The 13,755-nt window shown below is 37.8% G+C and overlaps 2 protein-coding genes and 2 pseudogenes across 4 annotated transcripts; all 4 read left to right on the top strand.

Annotated features, from left to right (window-relative positions):
• Positions 1-363: 363 nt before the first annotated feature.
• LOC308286606 (transcription factor HES-5-like) lies at positions 364-1,029 on the top strand (annotated as a pseudogene). The gene is made up of 2 exons: positions 364-488; positions 613-1,029. The product of its transcript is annotated as a transcription factor HES-5-like (transcript).
• A 4,769-nt stretch (positions 1,030-5,798) lies between these two features.
• On the top strand, positions 5,799-6,418 carry LOC308286501 (transcription factor HES-5-like; annotated as a pseudogene). The gene is made up of 2 exons: positions 5,799-5,875; positions 5,995-6,418. The product of its transcript is annotated as a transcription factor HES-5-like (transcript).
• Positions 6,419-10,266: 3,848 nt separating this feature from the next.
• On the top strand, positions 10,267-10,935 carry LOC308287432 (transcription factor HES-5-like; the record flags this gene model as incomplete). Its single annotated transcript, XM_080728605.1, has 2 exons — positions 10,267-10,395; positions 10,516-10,935. The coding sequence occupies 2 exons, from the start codon at positions 10,267-10,269 to the stop codon at positions 10,933-10,935; spliced, it is 549 nt and encodes a 182-aa protein (XP_080584731.1).
• A 1,733-nt stretch (positions 10,936-12,668) lies between these two features.
• LOC308287169 (transcription factor HES-5-like) lies at positions 12,669-13,684 on the top strand (the record flags this gene model as incomplete). Its single annotated transcript, XM_080728289.1, has 2 exons — positions 12,669-12,692; positions 13,376-13,684. The coding sequence occupies 2 exons, from the start codon at positions 12,669-12,671 to the stop codon at positions 13,682-13,684; spliced, it is 333 nt and encodes a 110-aa protein (XP_080584415.1).
• Positions 13,685-13,755: the final 71 nt, after the last annotated feature.

Raw genomic sequence — 13,755 nt, 5'->3', positions numbered from 1 at the left:
AGTGAGCATAATATATAGATTATGTTACACCATTAGCCTAATGATCGTTATCTGTCTCCCACGTGTGTGATGTAATGAGGAGCGTGTGCTCAGTCAAAATCATTGATCTCAACATCAGGCAGCAGATCTGTTCTCTTTACAGGGTCACCACGTTCCCAGATTCACACAAAGTCTCTCTCCCGTCCTCCACCTGTTCCCCTGAGATCTAACCATTGTCCCTCAGCAGTAAGAGCACTGAGCATGTGGCAACACCACACTCCGCATTGTCCATCCTGGTTCTCTGATTGGCTAAGACTGTGAGAAAGTCCAACCAGACCCAGACCCACACATTCATATGTAGATTGGGGACTATAAATAGGAGGGATGAAGCCAGCAGAGATCAGATTCTCTACAGAGACCTCTACTCTACAGCACAGAGATCAGCCATGGCTCCTACAATCACTTCACCATTCACCTCTTCTAATGAGCTCCTGACACTGAACCACAAGGTAAATTGAAGATTCAACTTCAAGGACACTTAATTGTAATTCCTAAAATGTTTGTACTTATTCAAGGCTACATTGTTCTTCAGAATTAATGTGTTAATTAATGATGCCCTTCTTCTTTCTGCAGATAAGAAAACCATTGGTGGAGAAGTTGCGCAGAGAGCGGATCAACAGCAGCATTGAGCAGCTCAAGTCTCTCCTGGGTCCAGAGATCCTCAAACAACAGAATGACTCCAAGCTGGAGAAAGCAGACATCCTGGAGATGACAGTTTGCTTCCTGACACGACTGCAGCAGTATCAACCTGTCAACTCAGCACCTGTCAATCAGGGATACTCCAGGTGTGTCCAAGAGGTGGTGCACTTCCTGTCCAAGGATGAGGTGAAGATACAGTCCCAGAGAAGACTGCTGGACCACTTCCAGAACCTGCAGTCATCCTCTGACAAGAACATGAAGGAGACTTGTTTACCTCAGCTGAGGTCTCCAGTTCAGTCCAGCATCACAGAGAAGAATCCAGTCAACATCGCCCTCTGGAGGCCCTGGTAGAAAACAACAGACTGGAATTCCAACCTGACCAACTGAGTTGACCATATTGGTCCAATATTACTATACCAGAACTGAAAATGCAATTTTGGAAGAATTGTTTTAATTTATTTTTTCTGTATTTGAAAAGTCTTTTATGAACTACTTTTTAAGTTTGATATTTAGAATGCCATGGTCTGCAGACAACTCACCAATGTTTCTTTCATACTAAACTATGACAATACTTTGGCATGAACACCATGCATGTTGCATGAATGAAAAGACACATCAGAATAATCTGATATTACTGTCAACTCCAAGCGATGTATTTGATCAAATTGATCTAAAAACTCGTATTTTCCCCCATTGTGGACTATTATATTATTATCAAATCTAAGTGATTAATTAAGCCTAATCTGTTGTAAGATCAATATGTTTAATTCTTTTTTTAAAGGGATATTTAACATATTTTACTGTCATAATTTTCTAGTGACACTAATATTTTCATAATGATGTAAATCTTATGAATGTCCTTGACCGAACTGGTTGTGTAACTATTTCCATCACTCTGTGATTAACAAAACATGATCTATTTTAAGATCTTATTTCTTTCATTTGACTTTTTTGTCAAATTATGGTTCTCTGACTTTGAACCAACTACTGTGAATTGGAAAGTAATGTATTGTTTACCTACAATGCTGTTCATTTACAATTATGTCTCTCATAGAGACTGAGTTCTCGTTTTAAACCCTCTACTCTTTTTGAGTACAGTGTCTTGGAGAAATATCCAACTTATTCTAATGTCTAAAATATGCTTTTGTTTTAAAGGGGATGATTAAAATCATACTGTCACCATTTTCTAGTGACACTTTATATTTTCATAATGATGTAAATCATATGAATGTCATTGACCGAACTGGTTGTTTAACTATTTTCATCACTCTGTGATTAGAAAGACTTGGTCTATTTTAAGATCTTATTTCTTTCATTTGACTTTTTTGTTTTTTGTGCAAATTATGGTTCTCTGACTCTGAACCAACTACTGTGAAATGGAAAGTAATGTATTGTTTACCTACAATGCTGTTCATTATGTCTCTCATAGAGACTGAGTTCTCATTGTAAACCCTCTACTCTTTTTGAGTAAGTACAGCATCTTGGAGAAATATCCAACTTATTGCTCTGATGTGTCATCACTTATATCTCCCTTTGGGTGAGGAATGTATACCTGATGTGACTCATTGAGTCTTGTTTTATATTAAAAAAAAAACACAAACTGACAAAATGTTTCCCTTTGTCTTTTTCTCTATTCATTGATGAATACCTCAAAGTTAAATCTGTGTTACAATAGCAAATGTCAACATCAATAGGCTTTCGATATGATTCTCTGACTTTATATCAGTCCATTAAATGTATGGCTATTGGCTACAGATACCAGTGAAGATCTAAAGACATGGAAGAGAGTTTGGCAATTAGATCTCTATGAAATGGGAATCTATAAAATTGCTTGGCTTATGGTAGCTACAAATTAAAACAGCTAACTCATTCATGCAGCACTATTTTACAAAATCATAGTTTGTCTTAAATCATTTTTAAGTGTCATTTCTTTTTTTAATGTCTTAAGATTCCAGTAGTTTCAAGAAAATCGACTTGAGTCCAACATTGTTGCTGCTACTGTTTCTCTCCTAAATGATGACGTCACATTGTAACTAATGTGATGTATGAATAAGACACACTTCTATTGTCTTTCCATTGACCTCGGTCAATAGACAGAGTGTGGGAAATCAGAGAAACCTCACTCACAGAGGACAATCCATCCTGAACCAGCCCCAACCAACACACATGTATTTCCATAAACACAGAATCAATTTGATTATTATTTGTATGGGCCATACATTACTGGCCAATCCAAAAGAGCAAAATATATCAAAAGCTGAAAAGTGATAAGTCGTACAAGTTTGTTATCATCGTGTGGATACCGTCAATACTTTTTGATTGTTTTTTATACAACAATTACATTTGGGGGGGAGGGGGGGCTGCTGGTGTTGGGATACATTACACATAACTAGCACACGTCTATTGTTCAGTGAGAGCTCTGTCAATGAACAGAGTGTGGGAAAGCTCTGGAGAGCAGAGTCCCAGTTCAATGTGTTTAGCATCCTCAACCCCACCAGCACCCGACTATTCTCAGAGGGGAATTGGCACACTTCAGGAAGGAGCTGTCGCAAACCATCCTCATGTTTAATAATGAAGGGGAGTCTGTGTTTTGCAGTATGTTACGTACTTAATAGAATTTAGGCGACTTTGTGTTTACCATTTACAATTTAGGCCTTTAGCAGCCGCTCTTAATTCAGAGCGAATTTTACATCAAATGCATGGAAATAGTAATCTATGATTATAGGTAAACCAAGAACCTGTCATCAGTCTAAGTACAATATCAAAAAATAAATAATCTGTACATTGAAACTATACACACTCTTTATAACCGAAACCTACAAAATAAAGCCTAGCTATAGAATGATTTGTGTGGACGTCTGTAATACGTCTGTAATAAAGCAACTTCTTTTTTACAATGTTAATGATATCAATGATTCCCTCCAGATGGTATGTGACGTCAGGTTCAGTCTCAGCAACACAGAGCTAACAGCCGTCACTAAAGGTCCATTCAAAGTCCTTTTGTAGTGCATTGACCAGAGCACACAGGACTTGGTGTGGGAAACTCTGACCAACTCTCTACTCACATGACTTCCAGCCAACAGACAGGAGAAACATCTGTTTCTTCCGAACACCAGAACTTGTGTCATTTAACAATCAATTTAGATTTTTCGTCAAAGACACATTTTAAGATAACATTCACGTGTTGTATTTCATGAAATCAATCTACACATTTTTAAATTATTTGAATTTTTGTCTATACAAAGGCTATACAGTTTTAGACAGCATGCCAGCTAGATTTGTGAAAGATTGAGCTCCTGTGATTGCTAAACATCTTACTCATATTATCGATTCATTATCGAGTCTAGCATTATGCCTGATGAGTTGAAGATGGCTTAAGTAGTTCCGCTGTATAAAAGCAAGAGCAAATCATAGGCAGGAAACTATTGGGCATGTGTCTGTCCTTCCTTAGTACTAGTAAGACGCCTCAGGGCGACATGCAACCTCGCCCTAAAACAATGTTATGTCAAAACATTCCCAGGTATGTCCTTAAAGGGGAAGACCACCCATTTTCAATATTGAACTATGTCATTAATATACCTTAGAGGAGTTGTGTGGAAATAAAGAAAAAGTTCCCCCTCTTCTGTGTTTCCTAGAACTGGAGGATTGATTTTGGGGTTTGTATTGCAAATCACAACTTAAAGACATCACACCGTTGTACTTTACAATACAAACCCCAAAATCAATCCTCCAGTTCTAGGCAACACAGAAGAGGGGGAACTTTTTGGAGTGGTGAAAGCACTCCCAATAGACAGGTATATCCGTGGGTATGTCCGTGGGTGGGTGGGTGGCTGGGTGGCTGGGTGGCTGGCTGGCCGTGTCCGTAGCCTGGCAATACCTTGAGTGGCCACACACAACACACTAGTTAAAGGAGGGGCGCTGTTTTGTGCAGGCCAGGCACACTCAACACACACACACACATACACGCAGGCACGCACGCACGCACGCACGTACGCACGCACGCTGCTCAGATTCACCACTCCACTTCGAACCGAGGTTTGATTTTTTTTGAGCGGTGGTAAACCACTCCATAGAGTTATGTGTCTGTAGCCACTTTTCCTCAGCGTTTTGCCATAGCAATGTGTTTTCCTCAGCGTTTTGCCATAGCAATATGTGTGTGTGTAACCATATTACATCACCAATTACATCCTAGACATATCTGTAGCCACTTTTCCTCAGTGTTTCACTTAATCTTGGCGAAACAGAGTCTTGTTCGCCCCAAAGAAACGCCTTCAGAAGGCGAATAAGATTAATGTTGTTTGTCAGGGAGGACATTCCAACTCAAGTGATCTAAAAAATGTGAAAATAAACGTAGATTTCCGTACAAAAATACCAGAAAATTATTTTTAATTAATTTAACATTGGTGACATATTCTTATTGTTTCCACATTCCAGATTCCACTTTATTGTCACATCACAAGTTTAGGTGTAAAAGATGCCTAAATTTTTCAATTTCAAGTTATAAAGAATTAAGAACAAAAGAAACAAGGAAACAAATGTGAAATAATAACAATGTCATATATTGTACTGTAAGGTGCATGGCTAAAATAGCAACAATTGGGGCAGAAATTCTCATTCAAGTATAGCTTTCTCATGCAAGTGTATACATTCAGTAAAAAGATATAAACAAAAAGTCAAATGTGATATAAACAAAAAGTCAAATGTGCCTACTACTGTACAGTTTTGCATTGTTCAGTAAATTGTGTGGATTATTCCTTGTTACACCATTATGATGATGAGCGTGTGCTCAGTCTAAAGTCATTGATCACAACATCAGGCAGCAGATCTTGCTCTCTTTACAGGGTCACCACTTTCCCAGATTCACACAAAGTCTCTCTCCATAAGCCCACAGTCGTCCACCTGTTCCCCTGAGATCTAACCATTGTCCCTCAGCAGTAAGAGCACTGAGCATGTGGCAACACCACACTCCTCATTGTCCATCCTGGTTCTCTGATTGGCTGAGACTGTGAGAAAGTCCAACTAGACCCAGACCCACACATTCATATGGAGATGGCGGACTATAAATAGGAGGGAAGAAGCCACAAGAGATCAGATTCTCTACAGAGACCTCTACTCTGCAGCACAGAGATCAGCCATGGCTCCTACAATCACTTCACCATTCACCTCTTCTAAGGAGCTCTTGACTCTGAACCACAAGGTAAATTGAAGACTGAACTGAATGGACATTTAAATATTGTTCGTAATTGGCTGTACTTATTCAAATGTACGTTATTTTTTGGAATATGTTTATTAATGATGTATTTCTTCTTTCTGCAGATAAGAAAACCATTGGTGGAGAAGTTGCGCAGAGAGCGAATCAACAGCAGCATTGAGCAGCTCAAGTCTCTCCTGGGTCCAGACAGAGATCCTCAAACAACAGAATGACTCCAAGCTGGAGAAAGCAGACATCCTGGAGATGACAGTTTGCTTCCTGACACGACTGCAGCAGTATCAACCTGTCAACTCAGCACCTGTCAATCAGGGATACTCCAGGTGTGTCCAAGAGGTGGTGCACTTCCTGTCCAAGGATGAGGTGAAGATACAGTCTCAGAGAAGACTGCTGGACCACTTCCAGAACCTGCAGTCATCCTCTGACAAGAACATGAAGGAGACTTGTTTGCCTCAGCTGAGGTCTCCAGTTCAGTCCAGCATCACCAAAGAGAAGATTCCAGTCAACATCGCCCTCTGGAGGCCCTGGTAATAATCTACAGACTGGAATTCCAACCTGACCATCTGAGTTGACCATATTGGTCCAAGATTACTATAGGCCTAACAGAACTGAAAAATGCTATAGGCCTAATGAAAGAATGTTTTACTTGTTTACTTTTCTGTGTTTGAATAACTTTTTATTACCCACACATTTTTGTTTGATATTTAGAATGCCATCGTCTGCAGAAAATTGTGTATTGTCTTTCAGGCTAAACTCTGACAGGACTTTGGCATGAACACCATGCATGTTGCATGAATAACCTGATACATCAGAATAATCTGATATTACTGCATTATCTCCAAGCCTAGCTCTTGTAATGCTGTGCCTTTTTTCCACTGCTAGGATTCTTTTCTTTCTTTCTTTTTTTTTACTTGATCGTTATAGATCAAATTGATCTATAAGAACTTTACTGTCCTTATGGAAATGTTTCCATTGTGGAATAGATATAATACTCTAATCTAAGTGATTAAATTACACTGGTCTGTTGTAAGATCTGTGTCTAAGTTATCCTTTTGTTTTAAAAGGGATAATCAAAATCATGTACTGTCACCATTTTCTAGTGACAGTTTTCATAATGATGTAAATCTTATGAATGCCATTGACCGAACTGGTCATTTAACATTTTGTTATCACTCTGTGATTAGCGACACCTGATCTATTTTAAGATCTTATTTGCCTTTTTGAGCAGTGCTAACCGCTAATACAGTGGTTCTCAAAGTGGATTCCAGGGACTCTGTGGGTTCCTTTATGGGGGTCTAAATTGACCCACAAGTCTGTAAACTCTGACAATGTACAAATGGAACCAAATGGACCCGTTAGCGTCCATTTGGTTCCATTTGTATTTTGTATTTGTTGAGACCTTGACATTTGAATGTTTGAGAAACACTGTGATAATACATCTGGCTTTCTCTGTATGTATGTATGTACAGTATGTATGTATGTCCGTTCCACACTTGGCTTATTGGCCAAGCTTTGCGGAACGCTTAATGAAATTAACACATACAATGCAGAACCGCTCACTTCACATTATGCAGGGTATTATGGTTCTCTGACTCTCAACAGACTACTGTGGAATGGAAAGTAATGTTTACCCACAATGCTTTTCATTTAATATGTCTTATGTCTCTCTATTTGAGTACAGTGTCTATGTGATTAATTAAGACTGATCTGTTTTAAGATCAATATGTTTAATCTGTCCTTTTTTAAGGGATACTGTCACCATTTTCTAGTGACACTAATATTTTCATAATGATGTAAATCTTATGAATGTCCTTGACCGAACTGATTGCTAACTTTTTGTCATCACTCTGTGATTAGAAAAACATGATCTATTTTAAGATCTTATTTCTTTCATTTGTATAGTTTTACAAAGTGCAAAGTATTGTGGTTCTCTGACTCTAAACAGACTACTGTGGATTGGAAAGTGATGTTTACCCACAATGCTGTTCATTGTAAATCCTCTTCTACTCTATTTGAGTACAGTGTCTTGGAGAAATATCCAACTTATTGTTGTGATGTGTCATCACTTCTATCTTTATTCAGGTGAGGAATTTATACCTGTGTGACTCATTGAGGCTATTTCAATAAACAAACACAAACTGACATCTTTTTTGCACTTTGTCTTTTTCTCTATTCCTTGATGAAGACCTCAAAGTTAAATCCATGTAACAATAGCAAATATCAACATAGACTTTTGATATGATTCTTTCTGACTTTATATCAGTCCGTTAAATGCATGGCTATAAGTTACATCAGCGAATATCTAATCATATGGAAGGGTTTGGCAATTAGACCTCCATTAAACTGGAATCTATTCAAATGCAATTGCTTGCCTTGATATAACCACAAATGAAAACAGCTAACTCATTCATACAGCACTATTTTGGTTTGTCTTACATAATTCCGCTGAATCGTTTTCTTTTTAATGTTGTTTTCTTGAAACCCAACTTGAAATGTTTCCGCTACTGTTTCTCTTCTAAACAATGACGTCACATTGTGTAACTAATGTGATGTATAAATAAGACACACTTCTGTTGTCTTTCCATTGAAGTCAGTCAATAGACAGAGTGTGGGAAACCAGAGAAACCTCACTCACAGAGCCCCTATGGGACAATAGAATTAGACCTCTACCCTGGGGGAGTCAGAGGTTGATACCCCTGTCAACCTCTGACTCTCCCAGGGTAGAGGTCTCTCTCTCTCTCTCTCTCTCTCTCTCTCTCTCTCTCTCTCTCTCTCTCTCTCTCTCTCTCTCTCTCTCTCCACATATAGTCTACATATACATATACTGTATATTATACAATCTATATGGAACCTTCATACTATAATGTATTTCCATAAACCCATCAATTTGTTTGATTTATCCATTACTGACCTATTTTGATGATACATCCTTTTGTCTTCATCGTGTGGTTTTACAATCAATAATTTCTTTTATTGTTCTCAAACTACTGGAAAATGATATTTTTGGAGGTGGTTCATTGGGAATTGCTGAATGTCTTTAGCATTCTCAGAGGGGAATTGGCACACTTCAGGAAGGAGCCATGTCTCACACACACACCAAGCTTCATGTTTATGAAACATTTATCAAGGAATTCATAGTTGATATTTCATTGACAATATAATTGTAATATTACACTACATATATTACACAACATATTTGTGAGTTTGTCCATGTTTCTTGAAATCCTCAAAATGACCCAATGAGGTCTTTTCCCTCCAGATGGTTTGTGATGTCAGGATCTATAAGCCGTCAGTCACTAAAGGTCCATTCAAAGTCCTTTTATAGTGCATTGACCACAGCACACAGCACTCAGTGTGGGAAACTCTGAGCAACTCTCTACTCATGCAGCCAACAGGCAGGAGAAACATTTGCTTCCTCTGAACACCATATAACGTGTGTTCTATATACTTTAATGGTTTCCTGTGGAAATAAGCGTAGTCTTTTCATGGATCTCCTTTTAGTAGACCTTGTACCAGTGAACTGTACCGTCATGAAACTGTACCTTTTCCTATGCAAACTTCTAATAAAGTCTTCAATCAATCAATCAATCAATCAAAACGTATGCTATTTAACATCGGTTTTGTATTTCACAGCAACAATCTGACAGTTACTTTTGTAAAGTTACTTTTGTGCACATTAAAACTAAGTAAAACATACCCAAATTAGTTTAAGAATATTGGAATATTAGGATAGTTTTTTTTTTTTTTTAAAGCCTTCGTTAATTAACCCTAACCCTAACCCTAACCCTGACCCTCATTTTAAATTTGTAAATAAATCTTTGAAAACAAAGCTTTTTGTAAGTAACTAATATAATAAAAATTTGAAAATGTGTCATGAAGTTCTTTTTTTCTTCATCACTGACATATATCACATTTAAACAATATATTCAGCAATCATTTTCTATAGTTTATATTTCAAATATTTAAATGTGTTTATGTAATGAGTGATGTGTGTGCGTTCTGCCTGTACCATTAATGTATATATATATATATATATATATATATATATATATATGTATTAAAGTATATAGCAACAATGAGCATGCACCATTAATGATCATTATCCGTCTCCCACGTGTGTGATGAGAGTGTGCTCAGTCAAAGTCATTGATCCCAACATCAGGCAGCAGATCTGCTCTCTTTACAGGGTCACCACTTTCCCATATTCACACAAAGTCTCTCTCCATCCCCCCCAGTCGTCCACCTGTTCCCCTGAGATCTATTGTTGTGACATTCCTCATTGTCAATTCTAGCCCTCTGATTGGCTAAGACTGTGAGAAAGTCCAACCAAACCCAGACCCACACATTCATATGGAGATTGGGGACTATAAATAGGAGGGATGAAGCCAGGAGAGATCAGATTCTCTCTACAGAGACCTCTAGTCTACACAGCACAGAGATCAGCCATGGCTCCTACAATCACTTCACCATTCACCTCTTCTAAGGAGCTCCTGACTCTGAACCACAAGGTAATTTGAAGATTCAACTTCATGGACACTTACATTTATTTCCTGAAATGTTTTTACTTAGTCAAGGTTATATTTTTCTTCAGAATAAGTTTATTAATGATGCCCTTCTTCTTTCTGCAGATAAGAAAACCATTGGTGGAGAAGTTGCGCAGAGAGCGAATCAACAGCAGCATTGAGCAGCTCAAGTCTCTCCTGGGTCCAGAGATCCTCAAACAACAGAATGACTCCAAGCTGGAGAAAGCAGACATCCTGGAGATGACAGTTTGCTTCCTGACACGACTGCAGCAGTATCAACCTGTCAACTCAGCACCTGTCAATCAGGGATACTCCAGGTGTGTCCAAGAGGTGGTGCACTTCCTGTCCAAGGATGAGGTGAAGATACAGTCCCAGAGAAGACTGCTGGACCACTTCCAGAACCTGCAGTCATCCTCTGACAAGAACATGAAGGAGACTTGTTTACCTCAGCTGAGGTCTCCAGTTCAGTCCAGCATCACCAAAGAGAAGAGTCCAGTCAACATCGCCCTCTGGAGGCCCTGGTAGAAAACTACAGACTGGAACTCCTAACTGACTAACTGAGCTGACCATATTGGTCCAAGATTACTGTCATAGAACAGGGGGGGGGGGGGGGAGTACAATTGATTTCTTTCTTTTTTTCTACTTTAGAAAAAAAAAACAATACCTTTTTAGTTTTGTTTTTAAAAAGCTAAATGGAAATATCTAGGAAAATGTTATAACATGTGTTTTATGTCACATTGCATTACTCAATTGATACATCAGAGTAATCTGATATTAATTTAACTTCTAAGCCTAGCTTTCACTATACTTTGATTTATTCACTATGATATTTTAGTTTTACCAGATTGTTACAGATCAAATTGATCTAAAAACATGCATGACTCCTTCTCATTGAAAATGTTCCATTGTGGACTAGATATCACTTTAATCTAAAGGATTAGTTAAGAATGATCTGTTGTAAGATCAATATAGGTTTAATCTAACCTTTAAGGGATACTTATATAAGCACCTACTTTCACTATTTTCCAGTGATGCTAATGTTTTCATGAGGAATCTTTCTCTATGAATATTATTGATCAATATGATTGTTAAACCTTTTGTCATCACTCTGTGATTAGCTAAACTTGATCTATATTAAGATTGTATTTCTTTAATTTGCCTTTACTAAGTGTAAAGTTTTATATTACTCGGAACCAACTACTGTGGAATGGAGAGAGTAATGTTTACTCAAACTGTTCATTTCATAATGTCTCTCATAGAGACTTATCATGTAAATCCTCTACTCTATTTGAGTATGGTGTCTTGGAGAAATATTCAAATTGTTGTGGTGATGTGTCATCACTTCTATCTGCATTCAGTTGAGGAATGCATACACCTGATATGACTTGTTGAGTCTTTTTCAATAAACAAATATCAATGAAATCTTTTTGTCCATTACATTTATTCTCTGGAGATCAGTTCAATGTCTTTAGCATCCTCAAACCCACCTGTACCTGGCTATTCTCAGAGGGGAATTGGTATTTGGCACACTTCAGGAAGAAACCTTCACAGACCCCCACCCCATGGTTAACAATGAAACATTTACCAATTAATTCAAGGGGAGTGCATTTTTAAGCTGAATAATATTACACTATAAATATTATAGTTAATTTAACATTTCTTAATCTATTACTTTACCCATGTTTCTTGAAATTCTCAGAGCCACCTATTGAGAACCTTTCCCTCCAGATGGTTTGTGACATATCTGTCTATTCAAAGTCCTTTTGTATTGCAATGACCACCACAGCTCACAGGACTCAGTGTCGAAAATGTTGTCCAACTCTCTACTCACATGACTTCCAGCCAGCAGCATCTACTTCTGCTTGTGTCATTTAACATACGTCTTAATTGTATATGAAAGGCATATTTTGTAAATAACACTCACAAAATAGTTCTGGCAATTTCAAAAATATTTTGAGAAAAACTTTTGGTCAGGATTGTTCATCATGCTGAATACATTTGTTGAGTAAATATTTAAAGAAACAAGATGAACCATTATGTAATCAATAGCCTACATATAGTATATGACAATGAGAATTATGTAAGCAGTTATTATTTTAATTATTAAAATGGGTCATATTGAATGCATTTAAATTATTCTGTAGTTTATAATATACCATGATCAATAACAATATCACAAATGGGTTATAATTTGGATGATTAGTGTGTGCATATCATTTAATGATATGTGTAATAGAATTGTTCATTATGTGCCAGATATGCAGCATAAAGTCAAACAGAAGGTATAGGCGTGTTTTTGTTTTTGTTTTTGTAAGTTGTTACACCATAGGGATCTTTGTCAAACTCACACGTGTGATGTAATGATGAGCATGTGCTCAGTCAAAGTCAATGATCTCAACATGAGGCACCGGAATCGAGCAGATCTGCTCTCTTTACAGGGTCACCACTTACCCAGATTCACACAAAGTCTGTTCCCCTGAGATCTAACCATTGTCCATCAGCATTGAGTATGTGGTAGCATGACATTTCTCATTGTACTTCATGGCTCTCTGATTTGCCAAGACTGTGAGAAAGTCCAACCAAAGTTGTTCATGTTCCAATATAGGCCTATTCAATGCCAAAAACACAAATAAAATTATTGCAATGATTTGTAAAAAAAAAAAAAAAAATGTTATGTAATTCATTCAACTAACTTCACACTCAGATTTGACTGCAGTCTAAAGGCAGACAGGGCATTTAATGGTTTTGGCCTTCAATATTGGAACATATAAATAATTAACAATTGCATTTCTGTTTTGCCTTGAGACTCTGCAAACAAAACATTCTGGGAGCGGGTTGTTTCGTAACCCAGATGCATTATGTATACATGCTTCATGGACACTTACATTTCAGTCCTAAAATGTGTGTACTTCAAATGTATGCTGTTCCTCAGAATTTGTTTATTAATGATGCCCTTCTTCTTCAGCAAAGAAAACCATTGGTGGAGAAGTTGCGCAGAGAGCGAATCAACAGCAGCATTGAGCAGCTCAAGTCTCTCCTGGGTCCAGAGATCCTCAAACAACAGAATGACTCCAAGCTGGATAAAGCAGACATCCTGGAGATGACAGTTTGCTTTCTGACACGACTGCAGCAGCATCAACCTGTCAACTCAGCACCTGTCAATCAGGGATACTCCAGGTGTGTCCAAGAGGTGGTGCACTTCCTGTCCAAGAATGAGGTGAAGATAGTCCCAGAGAAGACTGCTGGACTGAGTCATCCTCTGACAAGGACATGAATGGATACTTTTTTTTTCTTTTTCTTTTTTTTGCTGCAGCTAAGGTCTTCAGTTCAGTCCAACTTTATTTA

This window comes from Nannobrachium achirus (assembly GCF_963921795.1).
Source record: "Nannobrachium achirus genome assembly, chromosome: 6".
In the NCBI taxonomy this organism is placed as follows: domain Eukaryota; kingdom Metazoa; phylum Chordata; class Actinopteri; order Myctophiformes; family Myctophidae; genus Nannobrachium; species Nannobrachium achirus.
Note: the sequence above shows the minus strand (reverse complement) of the source record. Positions and strands in the feature narration are given on the sequence as shown.